Here is a 24,626-nt window from a genome sequence, read left to right as displayed (position 1 = left end):
TCACAAATATATAAGTAAATAGCTTCGAACTTAAGTGAATCTTAAATAACCAACCTCTAGAGGAGAGTCTGGTTCATCCAGGATGCTCTTTTCACTCTGTATCCGCTGCATCGTCCCTGTTGAACTGGGGTCCATTATCAGCACGTTCTGACTACCAGCTCTGCCGAACTTACAGTCACTCTTTCTGGAGTCTGTGGTCCTGCACACCTCGTAATTGTACACGTGTTGCAGAGTCCCTGTCCCCAAAGTGTCTGAGTAACGTGGTGGATAATATGGAATCACAGGGAGGTTGGACTGATACAGGACGCGAGACTGTCTCCACCTGTAGATTTTGACTGATATAATAACCACTAAACAGGTGATGAACAGGAAGGAAACTACAGCCAGAGCCAAGACTAAGTAAAAAGTCAGGTTGTCATTGTACTCCTTGTCGTGTGGAAAGTCCGTGAACTCCGACAGCACTTCAGGGAAGCTGTCCGCCACCGCCACGTTAACTACGACTGTAGCTGAACGAGAGGGCTGCCCGTTGTCCTCCACTATGACAGTGAGTCTTTGTTTGACTGCATCTTTATCAGTCACTTGGCGGATAGTTCTTATTTCTCCATTCTGTAAGCTCACTTCAAACAGCGCCCTGTCTGTGGCTTTCTGCAGTTTATACGAGAGCCAGGCATTCTGTCCAGAGTCCACATCAACAGCCACCACTTTAGTCACCAGATAGCCCACATCTGCTGAACGAGGCACCATTTCAGCCACCATAGAGCCGCCAGTCTGGACTGGGTACAGAACCTGAGGAGGGTTGTCGTTCTGGTCCTGGATCAGTATTTTCACAGTCACATTACTAGTGAGTGGAGGAGAGCCTCCATCCTGCGCTTTGATGCGGAAGTGGAAATCTTTGATCTGCTCGTAGTCAAAAGACCTCACTGCATGGATGACTCCACTATCAGCACTAACGGACACATATGAGGAGACTGGCACTCCGTTAACAGAGGAGTCCTCCAGGATGTAAGAAACACGGGCATTCTGGTTCCAGTCAGCGTCTGTGGCTTTTACTGTGAACACAGAGAGACCTGGTGTGTTGTTCTCTACAATGTAGGCCTCATATGAGCTCCTCTCAAAGACAGGAGCGTTGTCATTGACATCAGAGATCTGTAAGGTGAGAGTGACGCTGCTGGAGAGGGAGGGGACTCCCTCATCAGAGCAGGTCACTGTTATATTATACTCAGAGGATCTCTCTCTGTCTAAATGACTGTCTGTTACCAGACTATAAAATTTATTCGATGTCGATTTCAATAAGAAAGGAATATTAGCATTTATAAAACACTGAACTCTACCATTTTCACCTGAATCTGGGTCTTGGATGTTAATCATTGTAACTACAGTGTTGGGATTTGCACTTTCTGATATTACAGCAGATTTAGACATAATTTTAATGGTTGGTTCGTTGTCATTTATATCAACGACATCCACAATCACTTTACAAGAATCCGTTAATCCGCCGTTATCCGTTGCGCGGACATTGATCTGAAAATGTATTTTCTTTTCATAATCCAAAAGCCCAATTAACCTAATCTCACCATTGTCCTCATTTATCTTAAATATATCTCTGACGTCATCTAAAGTATTTGTGATTGAATACGTTATTTTACCATTTAGATCATCATCAGCATCTGAAGCACTAACAGTAGCCACAACTGTGCCTTCTGCTGCATTTTCAGCTATAGTGCCTTTGTATATCTGCTGGGTAAAAACAGGAGCATTGTCATTAACATCTAACACTGTGATGAGAATCTGCATTGTTCCTGACATTTGCGGGTCTCCTCCATCTACAGCCGTCAACACTAGAGACATGAAGTCGTTCTCCTCTCTGTCCAGAGGTCTTTGTAAGACCATTTCTACATTTTTGGTACCGTCTGGTTGGTTATGCAGTTTTAGTGAAAATTTATCAGTTGGGCTGAGTGTGTATCTTTGGAGACTATTTCTATCTACATCTAAGTCAGCCGCTCTTTCTAAATCAAATTTAGCCCCAACAACTGCAGATTCGCTGATTCTGAATTTAATTTCGCCCTTTTCAAAAGATGGTGCATTGTCATTTATGTCTGTAATTTCAACTGTTACACTGTAAAATTCCATAGGATTCTCTAACACAATCTGAAAATGCACAGCGCACGGTGTGGTATCGCCGCACAACGCCTCTCTGTCTATTTTCTCTTTGATAAGGAGGACTCCTCTGTCGCTATTCAGCTCGATGTAGTTTCTGCTATCGCCAGAATAAACATGGGCATTACCCAGCTTTAGTCGTTTAATGTCTAAGCCTAAATCCTGAGCTATATTACCAACTAAAGAGCCTCTAACCATTTCCTCTGGGATAGAGTAACTAACCTGTCCAAAGACTGAACCAATAGACACGATCGAGATAAACAACAGTACTTGCCGTTGCATTGTTTGAATATAGCCCGGCAAGAAAAAACAACAACCTCGTAAAATCCGTCAACAAGGAGGGATGGGTATTAAAATACAAAGCAGAAACAGTCCTCGAATCTTCGGTAAAATAATGGTAGTTGTGTCCCGTCGCATGTATTATCCACTCTACTGAAGACAATGCGGTTTGTGCCGACACATACTCTCCCGGAAATCGAAATGAAGAGGAGGTACTGCTGTAAATGTAGTTTAACTGCAACAGACAAGGCAACAGCGGCCCACTGAGTTCAGAAAAGAAAACTACACAAAAATCTGCTGTGATATGGGAAAGGTGTAAAAGAAGCGAAAATGAAATGTAAGAGACGGAATAAAAACGTAAGACAGTGTAACTCCAGATAAACAAATATAAATCTTAATATAAAAACATTCTAAGTGTAAAGAAAAACGTTTAAAAAACTTCAAAGTCATTCGCAGGATGTGGATGAGCAGTGACAATTTCTGTCACACTGAAGGACACGTGAGTAAAACTGTCAAATACCGCTCTCCAAGGTGCTGAAAAAGAAAGTACCGAAGGAAGGTTCCCACGTGTGCAGAATATGGTAAAACGTTAGTAACATGTACAAATTGAGGGTGTGTATAATATAACACCTTTCTAACCTCTAGAGGAGAGTCTGGTTCATCCAGGATGCTCTTTTCACTCTGTATCCGCTGCATCGTCCCTGTTGAACTGGGGTCCATTATCAGCACGTTCTGACTACCAGCTCTGCCGAACTTACAGTCACTCTTTCTGGAGTCTGTGGTCCTGCACACCTCGTAATTGTACACGTGTTGCAGAGTCCCTGTCCCCAAAGTGTCTGAGTAACGTGGTGGATAATATGGAATCACAGGGAGGTTGGACTGATACAGGACGCGAGACTGTCTCCACCTGTAGATTTTGACTGATATAATAACCACTAAACACGTGATGAACAGGAAGGAAACTACAGCCAGAGCCAACACTAAGTAAAAAGTCAGGTTGTCATTGTACTCCTTGTCGTGAGGAAAGTCCGTGAACTCCGACAGCACTTCAGGGAAGCTGTCCGCCACCGCCACGTTAACTACGACTGTAGCTGAACGAGAGGGCTGCCCGTTGTCCTCCACTATGACAGTCAGTCTTTGTTTGACTGTATCTTTATCAGTCACTTGGCGGATAGTTCTTATTTCTCCATTCTGTAAGCCCACTTCAAACAGCGCCCTGTCTGTGGCTTTCTGCAGTTTATACGAGAGCCAGGCATTCTGTCCAGAGTCCACATCAACAGCCACCACTTTAGTCACCAGATAGCCCACATCTGCTGAACGAGGCACCATTTCAGCCACCATAGAGCCGCCAGTCTGGACTGGGTACAGAACCTGAGGAGGGTTGTCGTTCTGGTCCTGGATCAGTATTTTCACAGTCACATTACTAGTGAGTGGAGGAGAGCCTCCATCCTGCGCTTTGACGCGGAAGTGGAAATCTTTGATCTGCTCGTAGTCAAAAGACCTCACTGCATGGATGACTCCACTATCAGCACTAACGGACACATATGAGGAGACTGGCACTCCGTTAACAGAGGAGTCCTCCAGGATGTAAGAAACACGGGCATTCTGGTTCCAGTCAGCGTCTCTGGCTTTTACTGTGAACACAGAGAGACCTGGTGTGTTGTTCTCTACAATGTAGGCCTCATATGAGCTCCTCTCAAAGACAGGAGCGTTGTCATTGACATCAGAGATCTGTAAGGTGAGAGTGACGCTGCTGGAGAGGGAGGGGACTCCCTCATCAGAGCAGGTCACTGTTATATTATACTCAGATGATCTCTCTCTGTCTAAATTGTTCTCAGTAACGATGCTATATAAACTACTGGATGTAGATGTAATTGTAAATGGAATGTTCTTATTAATTACACATCGGACCTTTCCATTTTCTTCAGAATCATGATCATTTACACTCATTACAGCTACCACCGTGTTTGAGCTCGAATCTTCCCCCACTGAATTTGAAGATGAAATTATATTTATAACGGGAGTATTGTCATTAATATCACCTATATCGATGACTACTTTGCTTGAATCAGAGAGACCACCTCGGTCAACTGCCTCTATGTCAATTTCGTAATTTCGGGCTTTTTCAAAGTCAATAGGTCCATTTAATATAAGATTCCCTTCTTCAGTAATGCGGAATAACTCGGATGTGCTTCTTATGCTACTACTGATTAAGTAGCTAACTTCTCCATTCGAGCCTTTGTCTACATCGGAGGCACTCACTTTTGTAATGACTGTTCCTGTCAATGAATTTTCTTTGACACTTGCTTTGTAAACGTTCTGTGTAAAAACAGGAGCGTTGTCATTAACGTCTAAAACTGTGACATGAATTTGCATAGTCCCGGATCTCTGCGGCTCTCCTCCATCTACAGCTGTCAACAGTAAAGATGCGAACTCCTGTTTCTCTCTGTCCAGAGGTTTCTGCAAAATCATTTCTACTTTCTTAACGCCATCAGATTGACTGTGTAATTTCAGCTTAAAATGATCAGTGGGTTTGAGTGTATAGCTCTGAAGACCATTCAGCCCGATATCAGGATCTATTGCCTTCTCTAGCATGAACTTGGATCCGATGACTGCAGACTCGCTGATTTCTATTTTCTTCTCATCTCTTTGAAATGTCGGAGCATTGTCGTTGATATCTGTGATTTCTACAGTGATCGGGAATATTTCTATTGGGTTTTCTAAAGCAATCTGAAAATGCAAAGCGCAAGGCGTTGTCTGGTCACAGAGAGCTTCGCGGTCTATTCTCTCTTTGATAATGAGGAGTCCTTTTTCCTTGTTAAGCATGATGTATTCTGTATCATCTCCGGTGTGAATACGAGCTTTTCGTGCTTGCAATCGTTTTACATCCAAGCCTAAATCTTGAGCTATGTTACCGACCAAAGAGCCTTTTGTCATTTCCTCGGGAATAGTGTAGCTGACCTGACCGAGCACTGAACTGAGAATGACGACCGAGAAAAACAACAGTACTTGCCGTCTCATTGTTCCGCCAGACACCACCGTCGATTCAAACGAATGCATTCTCTTTCCTTTAGAAAGCAGTGTTACTGTTGCAAAACCGGAAAAAGTTCAGCTTAATCAACAACAAACCGCAAAATTATTCCACTTCGATATTCTGTTCATGTTTTATCCACTGATGACTGTGCGGTCTGTTTCACAGCGTTTCTCCATTATGAGAAGACGGGGGTTGTCCTGCTATAAATATGGGTTTAAACACCAAGACGCTGGTCAACAGCGGCCCACTGAGTTCACAATATGAAACTACACGAGTTAAAGGAAAACATTCTGTTACCACTGTTATTTCCTGCTTGTTGAATAAATAGACGACCGTTCAGAAAACACTACTAGTACTGATTCATTGTATTGGCAAACCTGTACTAAATATATGCCCAAAAGAATGACAAGGAAAAGTGTCCTGAGACAGAGGTATAAATCGATTGTGTGAGCGAAATAAAAAATGACCTGGAAATAGAAATATATAGAAAGAAAAGGAGCAGGAGACGCGATTTGTTCGCTCTCCAAGGTACTGAAATTATTTTCTATAAATAAATCACTTAAAACAAAATAAAATGAAAATGTTGGTGCATTACTAAGAGTATAACAGTCTAACCTCTAGAGGAGAGTCTGGTTCATCCAGGATGCTCTTTTCATTCTGTATCCTCTGTATCGTCCCTGTTGCACTGGCGTCCATTATCAGCACGTTCTGACTACCAGCTCTGCCGAACTTACAGTCACTCTTTCTGGAGTCTGTGGTCCTGCACACCTCGTAATTGTACACGTGTTGCAGAGTCCCTGTCCCCAAAGTGTCTGAGTAACGTGGTGGATAATATGGAATCACAGGGAGGTTGGACTGATACAGGACGCGAGACTGTCTCCACCTGTAGATTTTGACTGATATAATAACCACTAAACACGTGATGAACAGGAAGGAAACTACAGCCAGAGCCAACACTAAGTAAAAAGTCAGGTTGTCATTGTACTCCTTGTCGTGTGGAAAGTCCGTGAACTCCGACAGCACTTCAGGGAAGCTGTCCGCCACCGCCACGTTTACTACGACTGTAGCTGAACGAGAGGGCTGCCCGTTGTCCTCCACTATGACAGTGAGTCTTTGTTTGACTGCATCTTTATCAGTCACTTGGCGGATAGTTCTGATTTCTCCATTCTGTAAGCCCACTTCAAACAGCGCCCTGTCTGTGGCTTTCTGCAGTTTATACGAGAGCCAGGCATTCTGTCCAGAGTCCACATCTACAGCCACCACTTTAGTCACCAGATAGCCCACATCGGCTGAACGAGGCACCATTTCAGCCACCATAGAGCCGCCAGTCTGGACTGGGTACAGAACCTGAGGAGGGTTGTCGTTCTGGTCCTGGATCAGTATTTTCACAGTCACATTACTAGTGAGTGGAGGAGAGCCTCCATCCTGCGCTTTGACGCGGAAGTGGAAATCTTTGATCTGCTCGTAGTCAAAAGACCTCACTGCATGGATGACTCCACTATCAGCACTAACGGACACATATGAGGAGACTGGCACTCCGTTAACAGAGGAGTCCTCCAGGATGTAAGAAACACGGGCATTCTGGTTCCAGTCAGCGTCTGTGGCTTTTACTGTGAACACAGAGAGACCTGGTGTGTTGTTCTCTACAATGTAGGCCTCATATGAGCTCCTCTCAAAGACAGGAGCGTTGTCATTGACATCAGAGATCTGTAAGGTGAGAGTGACGCTGCTGGAGAGGGAGGGGACTCCCTCATCAGAGCAGGTCACTGTTATATTATACTCAGAGGATCTCTCTCTGTCTAATTCACTGTCTGTTACTAAACTATAGAAATTATTCTCAGTTGATTTTAATACGAAGGGAATATTTTCATTTATTGTGCATTTGACTTTCCCATTCTCACCGTCGTCTAAGTCCTGAATATTAATTATTGTTACGACAGTATTTATTTGTACATCTTCGGATATGACATTTGTTTTAGACATTACATCTATCACTGGGCTATTATCATTTACATCTATAATGTCGACTATTACTTTACATGTGTCTGTTAGTCCTCCGTCGTCACTTGCACGTAAATTTATTTGATAATTTCGTGACTTTTCGTAGTCAATATTTCCAATCAATGTGACCTCGCCAGTATGTTCATTTACTACAAACAAATGTCTAACATCATCTAAAGTGTTTCTGATCGAATACTTTATTCTGCCATTAGATCCGTGATCAGCATCTGATGCACTAACTGTAGTCACGAGTGTCGCTTTTGGTGAATTTTCTGCAACAGCACTTTTATATACGGGCTTTGTGAAAACGGGTGCGTTATCATTGACGTCTAACACTGTGATGAGAATCTGCATTGTTCCAGACATCCGAGGCTCTCCTCCATCTACCGCCGTCAACACTAGAGACAAATGCTCGTTTTTCTCTCTGTCAAGAGGTTGTTTTAAAATCATCTCAACATTTCTGGAGCCGTCTGCCAGGTTGTGTAGTTTTAGAGCAAAATGATCAGTCGGTTCTAGGAGGTAGGTTTGAAGACCATTCATTCCAACATCTAAATCCACCGCCCCCTCCAAGTCAAATTTTGATCCGGTGACTGCGGATTCGCTTATTTTAAATTTAATGTCACCTTTCTCAAATGCGGGCGGATTATCATTAATGTCGACAATCTCAAGTGCTATTCTGTAAAATTCAATTGGTTTTTCCAATATAATCTGGAAGTGTAGCGCACAAGGTATCGTCTGTCCGCAGAGCGTCTCTCTGTCTATTCTTTCTTTGATTAGGAGAACTCCTCTGTCTTTATTCAGCTCGATGTATTCTCTGCTATCCCCAAAATAGACACGAGCATTCCGTGATTTTAGTTTCTCCACATCTAAACCCAAATCATCTGCTGCATTTCCGACTACGGAACCTACTGACATTTCTTCCTTGATGGAGTAGCTGACCTGCCCAAATACAGGACTGACAAAAATGAACGAGAGGAAAAACAGTACTTGCCGTCTCATTGTCCTCTTCGATAACATGTTAAACGTACAAACATATGCTATTCTGTTGGAAAACGTGTAAAAATATCTCCCAAAAACAAGAAGAAAGTCAGGACATATTCCTCCACAGAAAACGACAACAGTCCGAATGAAGTAAGCGTTTAGGATTCGACTCTAACCCTCCGTCTGCTCCGTTTAGTATCCTTCTGTGGAATAAATGGGGAGGCACTGTTGACAACATACAGAGTAACATCTTGGACTATAGCGTCGCTAAGAGTTCAAAATGTAATACTGCATGAAAAGTCTTATAAAACAAGCCGGGTTAGAACAGACTGATGAGAATTAAAACAAAACAAATGTCTATTTTATGTTGGTAAGATAAAATTAGTGTATGTAAGTGCATTTCGTAAAAAGACGGTACTGCAATTATGTATATATTAAAATAAAGTTGCTGTGTGAATGCATTTTCTCACAAACATAGAACTGAAGATACAAATGCTTTACTCTGACTCTGTCTGTGGTGCTGAAAATAATAATAATAATAAAAACATCATACTCATACTCAAACTCATTTTCACGCATATATGCAAATAGATTTTCCTTAATAAATTATATACTTTGGTAAGTAAATGCACATATTTACAATATAACAAGTGAGCATATGTTGTCACAATCTAACCTCTAGAGGAGAGTCTGGTTCATCCAGGATGCTCTTTTCATTCTGTATCCGCTGCATCGTCCCTGTTGAACTGGGGTCCATTATCAGCACGTTCTGACTACCAGCTCTGCCGAACTTACAGTCACTCTTTCTGGAGTCTGTGGTCCTGCACACCTCGTAATTGTACACGTGTTGCAGAGTCCCTGTCCCCAAACTGTCTGAGTAACGTGGTGGATAATATGGAATCACAGGGAGGTTGGACTGATACAGGACGCGAGACTGTCTCCACCTGTAGATTTTGACTGATATAATAACCACTAAACACGTGATGAACAGGAAGGAAACTACAGCCAGAGCCAACACTAAGTAAAAAGTCAGGTTGTCATTGTACTCCTTGTCGTGAGGAAAGTCCGTGAACTCCGACAGCACTTCAGGGAAGCTGTCCGCCACCGCCACGTTAACTACGACTGTAGCTGAACGAGAGGGCTGCCCGTTGTCCTCCACTATGACAGTGAGTCTTTGTTTGACTGCATCTTTATCAGTCACTTGGCGGATAGTTCTTATTTCTCCATTCTGTAAGCCCACTTCAAACAGCGCCCTGTCTGTGGCTTTCTGCAGTTTATACGAGAGCCAGGCATTCTGTCCAGAGTCCACATCAACAGCCACCACTTTAGTCACCAGATAGCCCACATCTGCTGAACGAGGCACCATTTCAGCCACCATAGAGCCGCCAGTCTGGACTGGGTACAGAACCTGAGGAGGGTTGTCGTTCTGGTCCTGGATCAGTATTTTCACAGTCACATTACTAGTGAGTGGAGGAGAGCCTCCATCCTGCGCTTTGACGCGGAAGTGGAAATCTTTGATCTGCTCGTAGTCAAAAGACCTCACTGCATGGATGACTCCACTATCAGCACTAACGGACACATATGAGGAGACTGGCACTCCGTTAACAGAGGAGTCCTCCAGGATGTAAGAAACACGGGCATTCTGGTTCCAGTCAGCGTCTCTGGCTTTTACTGTGAACACAGAGAGACCTGGTGTGTTGTTCTCTACAATGTAGGCCTCATATGAGCTCCTCTCAAAGACAGGAGCGTTGTCATTGACATCAGAGATCTGTACCGTGAGAGTGACGCTGCTGGAGAGGGAGGGGACTCCCTCATCAGAGCAGGTCACTGTGATATTATACTCAGATGATCTCTCTCTGTCTAATTCACTGTTTGTTAGTATACTGTAGAAATTACTGGACGTACATTTAATTTCAAATGGCATATTTTCATTAATTGCACAATGAACTTTCCCATTGTTTTCAGAATCGGGATCATTTACACTCATTAAAGCAATTACTGTGCTATGACCCGAATTCTCTGGTACAGTGCCTGACGTTGATATCATGTTTACAACAGGTTTGTTGTCATTTACGTCAATTACATCAATTATAATTTTACTGGAGTCGGAGAGCCCCCCTTTATCAATCGCCTCTATATCTATGTGATAGCTCTTCTCTTTTTCATAGTCGATTGCACCATCCAATATGACCTCACCCTCACTATTAATATGAAATAACTTTGAAACAACATCTATGCTATTTCCTACGACGTAGGTGACCTCTCCATTTGAGCCCTTGTCTGCATCAGAAGCACTGACCTTCGTAACGAGTGTTCCTTTTACGGAGTTTTCTGTAATGCTTGCTTTGTAAACGGCTTTACTAAAAACAGGAGCATTGTCGTTTGCATCTAACACTGTAACATGAATCTGCATTGTTCCTGTCATTTGTGGTTCTCCTCCATCCTCAGCTGTCAAAACTAAAGAAATGGTTTCCTGTTTCTCTCGGTCCAGTGGCTTTTGTAAAATCATTTCTACCTTTTTGCTCCCATCCGACTGACTGTGCAGTTTAAGCACAAAATTGTCGCTTGGCTTCAGCGTGTATCCCTGAAGACCATTCAGTCCGATATCAGGGTCAATCGCTCGCTCTAGCATGAACTTAGACCCTATGATTGCAGACTCGCTTATTTCAAATCTCCTCTCCTCTTTTTGGAATACGGGAGCATTATCATTAATATCCGTGATTTCCACAGTTACTGGAAATAATTCCAGTGGGTTCTCTAACGTAATTTGAAAATGCAGAGCGCAAGGCGTAGTCTGTCTGCAGAGTGCTTCGCGGTCTATTTTTTCTTTAACGAGGAGGACTCCTCTTTCTCTGTTCAGCTCAATATACTGAGCACTGTCTCCGGTATAAATGCGAGCTTTACCCGACCTCAGCCGCTTAACATCTAAACCTAAATCCTGAACTATGTTACCAACCAAGGAGCCTTTTGCCATTTCCTCTGGAATAGAATAGCTGACCTGCCCGATAACAGAATCGAGGCAGAAGATGGAGATTAACAACAGTACTTGCCGTTTCATTGTTCGGTCCGATAGCACTGTCACACAATAGCCACCGTGTTCAAATGCCCTTTACGAATAAAATGCCGTTCGTGTAAATTGAAATAAAAAAATATTTGTTAATCCACAGATTACGGAGCAAAATGCCAGCATGAGATGTTCGAGGTCTGATCTGCGAAGTGTGTATTCTACGTCTGAGACTGTGCCTCAGTGTTGTGTCACGACGATTACAAGGAGGAGCAGTTACTAAAGCAATTCACAACTGCAACACGCTGGGCAACAGCGGCCCGATGAGTTCAAATTGTGAAAGTACACAAGAAGAATGTCAACAAAGCCCTGTCAATTGAAATAGTAAAAGCTAGGAAAAACATAGAAAATTACACATTGTATGCTCAACCTACTAACAACAAATATCAGTCTCGAAAAAAAGACTGCGTTCTGTAAAAATATAAACAAAAAAGAAACTAATAAAGAGAAGCTACTACAGACACAGATGAACATGGATAAGAAGCCAGAAAAAGAGACAATGAGGAACTATCCAAGGTGCTGAAACGTTCCCTAACTTGCGCACGCAAACGGTTTAATTCTCATTCTGTGAGCATGAAAAAAAAAACCCAAAACAAATAATAATAAAAACAAAATACTACAATAAGAATTAACCTCAAATAACCAACCTCTAGAGGAGAGTCTGGTTCATCCAGGATGCTCTTTTCATTCTGCATCCGCTGCATCGTCCCTGTTGAACTGGGGTCCATTATCAGCACGTTCTGACTACCAGCTCTGCCGAACTTACAGTCACTCTTTCTGGAGTCTGTGGTCCTGCACACCTCGTAATTGTAAACGTGTTGCAGAGTCCCTGTCCCCAAAGTGTCTGAGTAACGTGGTGGATAATATGGAATCACAGGGAGGTTGGACTGATACAGGACGCGAGACTGTCTCCACCTGTAGATTTTGACTGATATAATAACCACTAAACACGTGATGAACAGGAAGGAAACTACAGCCAGAGCCAAGACTAAGTAAAAAGTCAGGTTGTCATTGTACTCCTTGTCGTGTGGAAAGTCCGTGAACTCCGACAGCACTTCAGGGAAGCTGTCCGCCACCGCCACGTTAACTACGACTGTAGCTGAACGAGAGGGCTGCCCGTTGTCCTCCACTATGACAGTGAGTCTTTGTTTGACTGCATCTTTATCAGTCACTTGGCGGATAGTTCTTATTTCTCCATTCTGTAAGCCCACTTCAAACAGCGCCCTGTCTGTGGCTTTCTGCAGTTTATACGAGAGCCAGGCATTCTGTCCAGAGTCCACATCTACAGCCACCACTTTAGTCACCAGATAGCCCACATCTGCTGAACGAGGCACCATTTCAGCCACCATAGAGCCGCCAGTCTGGACTGGGTAGAGAACCTGAGGAGGGTTGTCGTTCTGGTCATGGATCAGTATTTTCACAGTCACATTACTAGTGAGTGGAGGAGAGCCTCCATCCTGTGCTTTGACGCGGAAGTGGAAATCTTTGATCTGCTCGTAGTCAAAAGACCTCACTGCATGGATGACTCCACTATCAGCACTAACGGACACATATGAGGAGACTGGCACTCCGTTAACAGAGGAGTCCTCCAGGATGTAAGAAACACGGGCATTCTGGTTCCAGTCAGCGTCTCTGGCTTTTACTGTGAACACAGAGAGACCTGGTGTGTTGTTCTCTACAATGTAGGCCTCATATAAGCTCCTCTCAAAGACAGGAGCGTTGTCATTGACATCAGAGATCTGTAAGGTGAGAGTGACGCTGCTGGAGAGGGAGGGGACTCCCTCATCAGAGCAGGTCACTGTTATATTATACTCAGAGGATCTCTCTCTGTCTAATTCACTGTCTGTCACTAAACTATAGAAATTATTCGATGCCGACATTATTGTCAAAGGGGTGTTATCGTTAATGAAACAGCGGACTTTACCGTTTTCCTGTGAATCTGGGTCTTGAACATTCATCATTGCTACAACAGTGTTTTGATTAGAGTTTTCAGATATCACGCTTGATTTTGACATTATATTAATCGTTGGTTTGTTGTCGTTCACATCAACCACTTCAACTGTGACTTTACATGAATCTGTAAGTCCACCTTCATCACTTGCTCGTATATTAATGTGGTAGTTCCGTGCACTTTCATAATCAATTTTTCCTATTAATCGAATCTCCCCGCTGTCTTCGTGTATCTGAAACACTACATGGGCTTGATCTAAACTGTTTGTAATTGAATATTTTATTCTACCATTCGTTCCAAAATCTGCATCTGATGCAGAGACGCTGGTCACAACTGTCCCCTCTGGAGCATTTTCAAAAACAGTTGCTTTGTAGGTGGACTCCGTGAAAACAGGCGCATTATCATTGGCATCTAAAACAGTGATGAAAATCCGAATTGTTCCTGACATTTGTGGGTCTCCTCCATCAAAAGCTGTTAAAACTAAAGATATGAAATCTTCCTTCTCTCTATCAAGAGGCTTCTGTAAAACCATTTCAACCTTCTCTGTTCCATCTCCGTGACTGTCACGTTTAAGTACAAAATTATCAGAAGGTTTAAGCTCATATTTCTGAAGACCATTTTTGCCTACATCAGGATCTATCGCTCTATCTAATACAAATTTAGCTCCAATTACAGCAGATTCGCTGATTTTGAAACTGACTTCATTCTTTTCAAACGTGGGAGGATTATCATTTATATCAGTAATCTCGACTGTGATACTGTAGAATTCCATGGGCTGCTCTAAAATGATTTGGAAATGTAAAGCACAAGGCGTTGTCTGTCTGCAAACCGCTTCTCTGTCTATCCTGTCTTTGATAAGGAGGACTCCTCGTTCTTTATTTAGCTCGATGTATCCCGCGCTATCTCCTGTATAGACGCGAGCTTTGCCTAATTTCAGTCGTTTTACATCTAAACCCAAATCCTGTGCAATGTTCCCGACTAAAGAGCCACTGGGCATTTCCTCGGGGATGGAGTAGCTGACCTGGCCGAGCACTGAACTGAGATAAAGGACCAAGAAAAACACCAGTACTTGCCGTTTCATTGTTATGTCCGACATTATCCTCGCGAAATGTAATAGAATGAATTATATTCCACAGTTACAGGAATGCCTGGTCCATTATCCCTGGGACAAAATAGAGGATATTCCGTAATCGTAAAATGGCCTTTTGTACAGTCGGAGTTTAAGTGTGCACCGACGTTGTCACAACGTCCGTCTTTCTCTCACTGAAATCATGATAATGGGGGACGTTGCTCTTTAACTCTGCAGTAAAGCATCAACACATTGGCCAACAGCGGCCCTAAGAGTACACAGTGAAGAACTACAAAACGTCTGGAGATAAAACACACTGTACACAATAAAACATATCTTTGTATGTACTGGAAAAATATCATAATAAGGATGAAACACACGTTTGCTGCATAACAGTGGTTTTACGTGATACTTTGATTGAAACACCATTCACACATTCCAGTATGAAACAGTGTGAAAAAAATGTCATAACGCCATTTTGATAAATAGAGAAAGAAGTAAAGTGACAGAATTTCTACAACCAGTGACTCAAAGTCATAGATAGATAAATAGATACTGATAGATAGATAGATAGATAGATAGATATATAGATAGATAGATAGATGATTATAAAGTAGGTAACTGATCTTAAATCCTGCAGCTTTTGCCCACACGCATAAAAACAGGAAGTGTACAACAATGATTACACTAAACCCTGAAGACCAAGGACGTCAATAACAAACAAACAAAACAAACAAACATTAATTTGGCAAATGTGTCTCTATTTTATCTAAAGATAATGGAAAGTAAATACACTGACAATACTGATTATGTAAAGTTTAAATGTTCAATGTAAGCATGACAGTCAAACCTCTAGAGGAGAGTCTGGTTCATCCAGGATGCTCTTTTCACTCTGTATCCTCTGCATCGTCCCTGTTGAACTGGGGTCCATTATCAGCACGTTCTGACTACCAGCTCTGCCGAACTTACAGTCACTCTTTCTGGAGTCTGTGGTCCTGCACACCTCGTAATTGTACACGTGTTGCAGAGTCCCTGTCCCCAAAGTGTCTGAGTAACGTGGTGGATAATATGGAATCACAGGGAGGTTGGACTGATACAGGACGCGAGACTGTCTCCACCTGTAGATTTTGACTGATATAATAACCACTAAACACGTGATGAACAGGAAGGAAACTACAGCCAGAGCCAACACTAAGTAAAAAGTCAGGTTGTCATTGTACTCCTTGTCGTGTGGAAAGTCCGTGAACTCCGACAGCACTTCAGGGAAGCTGTCCGCCACCGCCACGTTAACTACGACTGTAGCTGAACGAGAGGGCTGCCCGTTGTCCTCCACTATGACAGTGAGTCTTTGTTTGACTGCATCTTTATCAGTCACTTGGCGGATAGTTCTTATTTCTCCATTCTGTAAGCCCACTTCAAACAGCGCCCTGTCTGTGGCTTTCTGCAGTTTATACGAGAGCCAGGCATTCTGTCCAGAGTCCACATCAACAGCCACCACTTTAGTCACCAGATAGCCCACATCTGCTGAACGAGGCACCATTTCAGCCACCATAGAGCCGCCAGTCTGGACAGGGTACAGAACCTGAGGAGGGTTGTCGTTCTGGTCCTGGATCAGTATTTTCACAGTCACATTACTAGTGAGTGGAGGAGAGCCTCCATCCTGCGCTTTGACGCGGAAGTGGAAATCTTTGATCTGCTCGTAGTCAAAAGACCTCACTGCATGGATGACTCCACTATCAGCACTAACGGACACATATGAGGAGACTGGCACTCCGTTAACAGAGGAGTCCTCCAGGATGTAAGAAACACGGGCATTCTGGTTCCAGTCAGCGTCTGTGGCTTTTACTGTGAACACAGAGAGACCTGGTGTGTTGTTCTCTACAATGTAGGCCTCATATGAGCTCCTCTCAAAGACAGGAGCGTTGTCATTGACATCAGAGATCTGTAAGGTGAGAGTGACGCTGCTGGACAGGGAGGGGACTCCCTCATCAGAGCAGGTCACTGTTATATTATATTCAGAGGATCTCTCTCTGTCTAAATCACTGTCTGTCACTAAGCTGTAGAAATCACCCGAAGAAGTGGTAATAGTAAACGGTATATTGCCATTTAATCTGCAATTCACTTGGCCATTGTTACTTGAATCTGGGTCAAGAACACTGAACATAACTATAACTGTATTTTGGGGAGCATCTTCTGGAATTGAATCAGATTTGGAAAGTATACTGATTACAGGTTTATTATCATTAATGTCAATAATATCTACTACAACCTTACTTGAGTCTGAAAGACCACCGCTGTCTTTAGCCTCAATATCAATCTGGTAATGCTTGGATTTTTCAAAGTCAACTTCACCAACTAATATGACTTCACCGTTTTTATTGATTGTAAATATATCAGACACGCTGTCCATTGTTGTCGACACCGAATAAGAAATTTCCCCATTTGTTCCTTTATCTGCATCAGATGCACTCACTGTTGTTAGTGTTGTTCCTTTCTGTGAATTTTCTGCTATGGCCGCTTTGTAAATCGACTGCGTAAAAACAGGAGCATTATCATTTGCATCAAGCACATTAACAAATATCTGCATCGTCCCTGACATCTGCGGCTCTCCCCCATCTTTAGCAGTTAACAACAGTGAAATGAATTCCTGCTTTTCGCGATCTAATGGCCTCTGCAGCACCATCTCTACCTTTTTACTTCCGTCTGCTTGATTTTCTAATTTTAATACAAAGTTATCAGCTGGTGTGAGGGAGTACTGCTGTAAGCCATTCATCCCAATGTCGGAATCAAATGCTTTCTCTAATATGAATTTTGATCCTATGACAGCGGATTCGCTAATTTCAAAACGTTTCTCGTCATTTTTAAAACTGGGAGAATTGTCGTTTATATCAGTGATTTCCACCGTTACACGAAACAGTTCCATAGGATTTTCGAGAATTAACTGAAAATCCAATGCACAAGGCGTCGTCTCCCCACATAGAGCCTCTCTGTCTATTCTCTCTTGGATAAAGAGGACTCCCCTTTCTTTATTCAGCTCGATGTATTCTGCACTGTCGCCCGTAAAGATTCTGGCCTTTCCTGACTTTAATCGTTTAACATCCAAACCCAAATCTCTTGCTATGTTGCCAACTACAGAGCCTTTGGACATTTCCTCGGGAATAGAGTAGCTGACTTGCCCGAGAACTGAAGTGAAAGAGAAAATCGAGACGAAAAACAATACTTGCCGTCTCATTGTTATGTCCATGCTACGCTTCGCAACAAAAATGTATTACACTGGCTCTCACAATAAAAATATCCCCATGTGAACACAATTAAAATATGCCGATATAATCCACAAGTGTTTAAAACCACAATGTCGTCGCAGCGTGATCATCTAGGGAAAATCCGTCCGTGAACAATGGTCTCAATCCCTTTTCTTTCTGTATTATACTGACGTGAGATAGGAGGATCTGCTTTATATACTGTCTACACGTTGATCAACAGCGGCCCATTGAGTCCAGAAAATGAAATTACAACAAAAGTAAACCCATGACCAGAATGAAGATTTTATACGTATAGTGTAACAAACTGAATTTAAAACAATTATTGTTAGCTATTAAGAGGAAGCTGCATCCATCCAAACATCATAGAAACAAAAATAAAAATAAATTAAATCGAAACTCACATGAACAATAATTCACACGACAAAAACATATTAATACAACTGGAAAAGAGAAGTAAAAGGTATGGAGAATTTTGATAAGAGTCACTCTGTTTGTACCGCTGTCCATTGTGCTGAACTGCTGTTATCGGACAGAAGAAGCAAACTTCAACATAAAGATAAGATATAAGCAAATGGGAAAATTCCAAACCTCTAGAGGAGAGTCTGGTTCATCCAGGATGCTCTTTTCATTCTGTATCCGCTGCATCGTCCCTGTTGAACTGGGGTCCATTATCAGCACGTTCTGACTACCAGCTCTGCCGAACTTACAGTCACTCTTTCTGGAGTCTGTGGTCCTGCACACCTCGTAATTGTACACGTGTTGCAGAGTCCCTGTCCCCAAAGTGTCTGAGTAACGTGGTGGATAATATGGAATCACAGGGAGGTTGGACTGATACAGGACGCGAGACTGTCTCCACCTGTAGATTTTGACTGATATAATAACAGCTAAACACGTGATGAACAGGAAGGAAACTACAGCCAGAGCCAACACTAAGTAAAAAGTCAGGTTGTCATTGTACTCCTTGTCGTGTGGAAAGTCCGTGAACTCCGACAGCACTTCAGGGAAGCTGTCCGCCACCGCCACGTTAACTACGACTGTAGCTGAACGAGAGGGCTGCCCGTTGTCCTCCACTATGACAGTGAGTCTTTGTTTGACTGCATCTTTATCAGTCACTTGGCGGATAGTTCTTATTTCTCCATTCTGTAAGCCCACTTCAAACAGCGCCCTGTCTGTGGCTTTCTGCAGTTTATACGAGAGCCAGGCATTCTGTCCAGAGTCCACATCAACAGCCACCACTTTAGTCACCAGATAGCCCACATCTGCTGAACGAGGCACCATTTCAGCCACCATAGAGCCGCCAGTCTGGACTGGGTACAGAACCTGAGGAGGGTTGTCGTTCTGGTCCTGGATCAGTATCTTAACTGTCACATTACTAGTGAGTGGAGGAGAGCCTCCATCCTGGGCTTTGACGCGGAAGTGGAAATCTTTGATCTGCTCGTAGTCAAAAGACCTCACTGCATGGATGACTCCACTATCAGCACTAACGGACACATATGAGGAGACTGGCACTCCGTTAACAGAGGAGTCCTCCAGGATGTAAGAAACACGGGCATTCTGGTTCCAGTCAGCATCTGTGGCTTTTACTGTGAACACAGAGAGACCTGGTGTGTTGTTCTCTACAATGTAGGCCTCATATGAGCTCCTCTCAAAGACAGGAGCGTTGTCATTGACATCAGAGATCTGTAAGGTGAGAGTGACGCTGCTGGAGAGGGAGGGGACTCCCTCATCAGAGCAGGTCACTGTTATATTATACTCAGGGGATCTCTCTCTGTCTAATTCACTATTTGTTAGGATGCTATAGAAACCATTAGATGTATTATCAATGGTAAAAGTTACAGTGTCAGCCAGAAAACATTTAACCACACCGTTTTTTTCCGAGTCAGCATCATGCACATTCATAACGGCAACAACTGTTCTTAACACGGAATCTTCCGGTATCGATTGTGTAGTTGACATTAGATCTATTTCTGGTTTATTGTCATTCACATCGATAATGTCAAATATAATTTTACACGAGTCACTGAGGCCACCGTGATCTTTAGCTTTAATGTCTAGCTGGTAATTCTTTGATGTTTCATAATCCACGTTGCCAGTCAAACGTACCTCTCCACTTGTCTCATGTATTTCAAATAAATCTAAAATACCATCAACATTATTTGATATTGAATATGCTATAAAGCCATTTGTGCCTTGATCTCTATCGGTGGCTGTCACAGTCATTAACGAAGTTCCCTTCGGTGAGTTTTCCATTAAACTAGTTTTATATGTTGGCTGAGTAAAAACTGGAGCATTGTCATTCGCATCTAATACAGTTACATGAATTTGCACTGTGCCTGTCAGCTGAGGGTCACCTCCGTCGACGGCAGTTAGTGTTAGAGTCAGTTGATCTTCTTTCTCACGATCAAGAGGTTTCTCCAAGACCATTTCTAACCCTTTTCTTCCATCAGCGTTGTCGTTCAGTCTTAAAACAAAGTTATCTGTTGGGTTAAGGGAATAGCTTTTGAGGCCATTTATTCCGACATCAGAATCCAGTGCTTTCTCTAATATAAATTTCGCCCCTCTTGCAGCCGATTCGCTTATCTCAAATAACATACTGTTCATTTTGAATATGGGAGCGTTATCGTTAATATCCGTTATTTCGACTGTAACTCGATAAAACTCAATAGGGTTTTCCAAGATTATTTGAAAATGTAAAGCACAGGGGGTTGTTTGCTTGCACAACGCCTCTCTGTCTATTCTCTCTTTGATGAGAAGGAGCCCCCTTTCTTTATTCAACTCGATGTATTCAACGCTGTTTCCAACATGTAAGCGAGCCTTTCCTGATTTCAGTCGTTTTAAATCTAAGCCTAGATCTTGTGCAATGTTGCCGACCAGTGAACCCTTGGACATTTCCTCGGGAATAGAATAACTGACCTGCCCATGCACGGAACAGAGAGAGAGCATTGAGAGGAACAATAGTACTTGCCGTCTCATTGTTTCATACAGCAGTTCCTTGTTATCACAACGAATCCGACAATAAGCCAAAAATAAGGATCGTATTCCACAACCAGTAGAGTCAAGGATGAAAAGTAGTGAATACAAACGTCGATCAAAGTATTTCCAATTCGTTTGGCCGTGTGAAGTGTTCTCGGTAACAGAGACTGTGTATTATGACGACCTTGCCTTCGACAAATCTAAATGATGTGGGAGGTGCAGCAGAAATCTGCTGTGAAACAACCACACACTGGCCGACAGCGTCACTACGAGTGCAAAACACGAAACTGCACAAGAATGGGACATTGAGGAGCTCAAGCAGTATATGATTAAATATGTATTACTCCGTGTGCTGATAATGAGCACATTACATTAACATATAAATATATATATATATATAAATTATGCCAACACAAAGAAATGAAAAATCAAATATGAGACGAAGATGTGTAAGTGAGGTTAAGATGTGTAATAAAAACTTCATTAGTTTCTAATGACGGGGCATTTAGAGAAAAAGGTACTCCATGAATAACAGGTATTGTCTGTATCCCTCCCTGCTCTCGACGCGCATTTGCACACACAAAACAAGAGTTAAAATTTGTCTGTAACTAGTTTCAATATGAAAACAAGAAATACAAAACAAAGAAAATCTCAGCCCTAACAAAAAACCCCACGTTAGTCTCAGGTGATGGTTTCTCTAGCGCTGTCCGTGGTGCTGAAACACTTTGATTAAAGTGAGCTCAAGAACTTCAGCTACATTTCTACATGCAGCCTATGTTGTAGTTGTTTCTTTTTTCCGCTACCATAAGACATTTATAGGATGACTATTTGAAACTAAAAAAAACTAACCTCTAGAGGAGAGTCTGGTTCATCCAGGATGCTCTTTTCATTCTGTATCCGCTGCATCGTCCCTGTTGAACTGGGGTCCATTATCAGCACGTTCTGACTACCAGCTCTGCCGAACTTACAGTCACTCTTTCTGGAGTCTGTGGTCCTGCACACCTCGTAATTGTACACGTGTTGCAGAGTCCCTGTCCCCAAAGTGTCTGAGTAACGTGGTGGATAATATGGAATCACAGGGAGGTTGGACTGATACAGGACGCGAGACTGTCTCCACCTGTAGATTTTGACTGATATAATAACCACTAAACACGTGATGAACAGGAAGGAAACTACAGCCAGAGCCAACACTAAGTAAAAAGTCAGGTTGTCATTGTACTCCTTGTCGTGTGGAAAGTCCGTGAACTCCGACAGCACTTCAGGGAAGCTGTCCGCCACCGCCACGTTAACTACGACTGTAGCTGAACGAGAGGGCTGCCCGTTGTCCTCCACTATGACAGTGAGTCTTTGTTTGACTCCATCTTTATCAGTCACTTGGCGAATAGTTCTTATTTCTCCATTCTGTAAGCCCACTTCAAACAGCGCCCTGTCTGTGGCTTTCTGCAGTTTATACGAGAGCCAGGCATTCTGTCCAGAGTCCACATCAACAGCCACCACTTTAGTCACCAGATAGCCCACATCTGCTGAACGAGGCACCATTTCAGCCACCATAGAGCCGCCAGTCTGGACTGGGTAGAGAACCTGAGGAGGGTTGTCGTTCTGGTCCTGGATCAGTATTTTCACAGTCACATTACTAGTGAGTGGAGGAGAGCCTCCATCCTGCGCTTTGACGCGGAAGTGGAAATCTTTGATCTGCTCGTAGTCAAAAGACCTCACTGCATGGATGACTCCACTATCAGCACTAACGGACACATATGAGGAGACTGGCACTCCGTTAACAGAGGAGTCCTCCAGGATGTAAGAAACACGGGCATTCTGGTTCCAGTCAGCGTCTGTGGCTTTTACTGTGAATACAGAGAGACCTGGTGTGTTGTTCTCTACAATGTAGGCCTCATATGAGCTCCTCTCAAAGACAGGAGCGTTGTCATTGACATCAGAGATCTGTAAGGTGAGAGTGACGCTGCTGGAGAGGGAGGGGACTCCCTCATCAGAGCAGGTCACTGTTATATTTAACTCAGAGGATCTCTCTCTGTCTAATTCACTGTCTGTTATTAAATTGTAGAAATCATTTGTTGACGCCTTTAAAATGAAGGGTACGTTTTCGCTTATGAAACATTGCACTTTTCCCATTTTCCCCCGAGTCCTTGTCGTCGATATTTATCATTGTAACGACTGTATTGAGATTAGCATCTTCTGATATAACAGTTGACTTTGATATTATGTTAATTTCCGGTTTATTGTCATTCACATCTTGTACATCTACAATTAACTTACACGAATCTGTGAGTCCTCCCTCATCACTAGCTAGTATATTTATTTGATAGTTCCTCGACTCTTCAAAGTCAACATTTCCAATTAAAGTAACTTCTCCGTTGTCCTCATGTATCCCAAACACTTTTCTGTCATCATCTATTGAATTCGTGATTGAATATGTTATTTTACCGTTTGAGCCTTGATCTGCATCTCTGGCTGTAACTGTAGCTACAACTGTGCCTTTAGCTGAGTTCTCTGTAACTGTAGCTTTGTATGTGGGCTGTGTAAAGACAGGAGCATTATCATTAGCGTCTAAAACTGTGATGAGAATCAGCATCGTTCCTGTCATCTGCGGCTCTCCTCCATCTACAGCCGTCAACACGAGCGATATCTGCTCTTGTTTCTCTCTGTCTAGAGGTTTCTGTAACACCATCTCTACGTTTTTATTTCCATCAGCGTTATTGTGCACCTTCAGAGCAAAATTATCTGATGGTTTTAAATCATAGCCATGAACACTATTTATTCCAACATCAAGATCCACCGCCCTGTCTAGGACAAATTTTGCACCGACGATCGCTGACTCGCTAATTTTAAAATGTATTTCATTTTTTTTAAAGGTGGGCGCGTTATCGTTTATGTCAGTAATCTGAACTGTAACCGTGTAAAACTCCATTGGATTCTCTAGAATAATCTGAAAATGTAAAGCGCACGGTGTTGTCTGTCTGCACAGCGCCTCTCTGTCGACTCTCTCTTTGACGAGGAGGACTCCTCTTTCTCTGTTCAGCTCGATGTATTCATCACTGTCTCGGGTATAAATTCGCGCTTTTCCAGATATAAGACGCTTGGTTTGTAAACCCAAATCATGCAATATATTGCCTACTAAAGATCCTTTGGCCATCTCCTCCGGTATACTGTAGCTGACTTGTCCGAGCACTGAGCCGACGGAAAGGATGAACATTAACAACAGCACTTGCCTTGTCATTGTTCTTTGTGAATTGCTCCGGTGAGGTTCAAATAGTTAAATCCCACAGAATTTACATAAATTCCAGTAAGAAAAATTAATGTAACTTCTATAATCCACACAAAAGAACTAAAATCTCAAAGCGCGATGTCTGCCTTTCAAATAGTCTGCATGACTAGAGTCTTCAGTCTTTACCGTGGTGTTCTTTCTTTAGTATGATGACGTTACATGGGAGGTGCTGCTACAACCCCACTGTCTGTCATTCACACTTTGGTGAACAGCGGCCCTAAGAGTTCAAATCATAACATTACATAAATCCAACTTAAACGAAATCTTTCCTGAGATTGTTAACTTTAAGGAAATCTAAGTTTGAACGACACTCCTCATAAATACAACACCAACATTAACCTATTCCAAAACCTTTAAAGCTGCGGTTACAGGATTATTACACTAACTTGTTAAGTCAAATTAAATATGAAATGTTGTACTTAATACAGTTTGATAATTGAAGAAAATACAAAGTTTCACAACACTCTAAAAGAGACCTATATAGCATCGTGTTACAGCAAATGAGTCAAAGTTAAAATGTCATAAAATATTACTACATAAAGCTAAATACAAATGCTTAATTAAGATTGTA

General features: G+C 42.6%; 5 protein-coding genes and 1 pseudogene across 17 annotated transcripts in view; all 6 read right to left on the bottom strand.

The window, feature by feature from the left end:
- Window positions 1–24,626, bottom strand: part of LOC113160594 (protocadherin gamma-C5-like) — a 228,525-nt gene that overhangs the window by 62,820 nt on the left and 141,079 nt on the right. For 2 of the 13 annotated variants that reach the window (XM_026357936.1, XM_026357938.1), the window contains exon 1: window positions 55–2,577. The exons of 9 other annotated variants lie outside the window; for them this stretch is intronic. In XM_026357936.1, the coding sequence (XP_026213721.1) occupies window positions 55–2,439 (2,385 nt within the window). In that variant the 5' untranslated portion in view covers window positions 2,440–2,577. Of the gene's footprint in view, window positions 1–54; window positions 2,578–12,163; window positions 14,651–24,626 lie in introns of those variants that run through there. 2 more of the 13 variants (XM_026357925.1, XM_026357929.1) reach the window with 2 other exon arrangements.
- LOC113160873 (protocadherin gamma-A11-like) lies at window positions 2,920–5,588 on the bottom strand. Its single transcript, XM_026358325.1, has 2 exons — window positions 3,076–5,588; window positions 2,920–2,970 (listed from the first exon to the last, which is right to left on the bottom strand). The coding sequence occupies exons 1-2, from the start codon at window positions 5,494–5,496 to the stop codon at window positions 2,920–2,922; spliced, it is 2,472 nt and encodes an 823-aa protein (XP_026214110.1). The 5' UTR covers window positions 5,497–5,588.
- LOC113160872 (protocadherin beta-16-like) lies at window positions 6,065–8,610 on the bottom strand. Its single transcript, XM_026358324.1, has one exon. It carries the CDS (start codon window positions 8,486–8,488, stop codon window positions 6,065–6,067), a length of 2,424 nt encoding a protein of 807 aa, XP_026214109.1. The 5' UTR covers window positions 8,489–8,610.
- LOC113160871 (protocadherin beta-16-like) lies at window positions 9,117–11,682 on the bottom strand. The gene has a single exon (XM_026358323.1). It carries the CDS (start codon window positions 11,508–11,510, stop codon window positions 9,117–9,119), a length of 2,394 nt encoding a protein of 797 aa, XP_026214108.1. The 5' UTR covers window positions 11,511–11,682.
- Window positions 13,098–17,963, bottom strand: LOC113160609 (protocadherin gamma-A2-like). The gene is made up of 2 exons (XM_026357949.2): window positions 15,387–17,963; window positions 13,098–13,158 (listed from the first exon to the last, which is right to left on the bottom strand). Exons 1-2 carry the CDS (start codon window positions 17,778–17,780, stop codon window positions 13,156–13,158), a joined length of 2,397 nt encoding a protein of 798 aa, XP_026213734.1. The 5' UTR covers window positions 17,781–17,963; the 3' UTR covers window positions 13,098–13,155.
- On the bottom strand, window positions 18,295–24,167 carry LOC113160605 (annotated as a pseudogene).

Source organism: Anabas testudineus, chromosome 10, assembly GCF_900324465.2.
Source record: "Anabas testudineus chromosome 10, fAnaTes1.2, whole genome shotgun sequence".
NCBI classification, from domain to species: domain Eukaryota; kingdom Metazoa; phylum Chordata; class Actinopteri; order Anabantiformes; family Anabantidae; genus Anabas; species Anabas testudineus.
The sequence above is the reverse complement of the archived record's forward strand: the minus strand, read 5'-3'. Positions and strand labels throughout refer to the sequence as shown.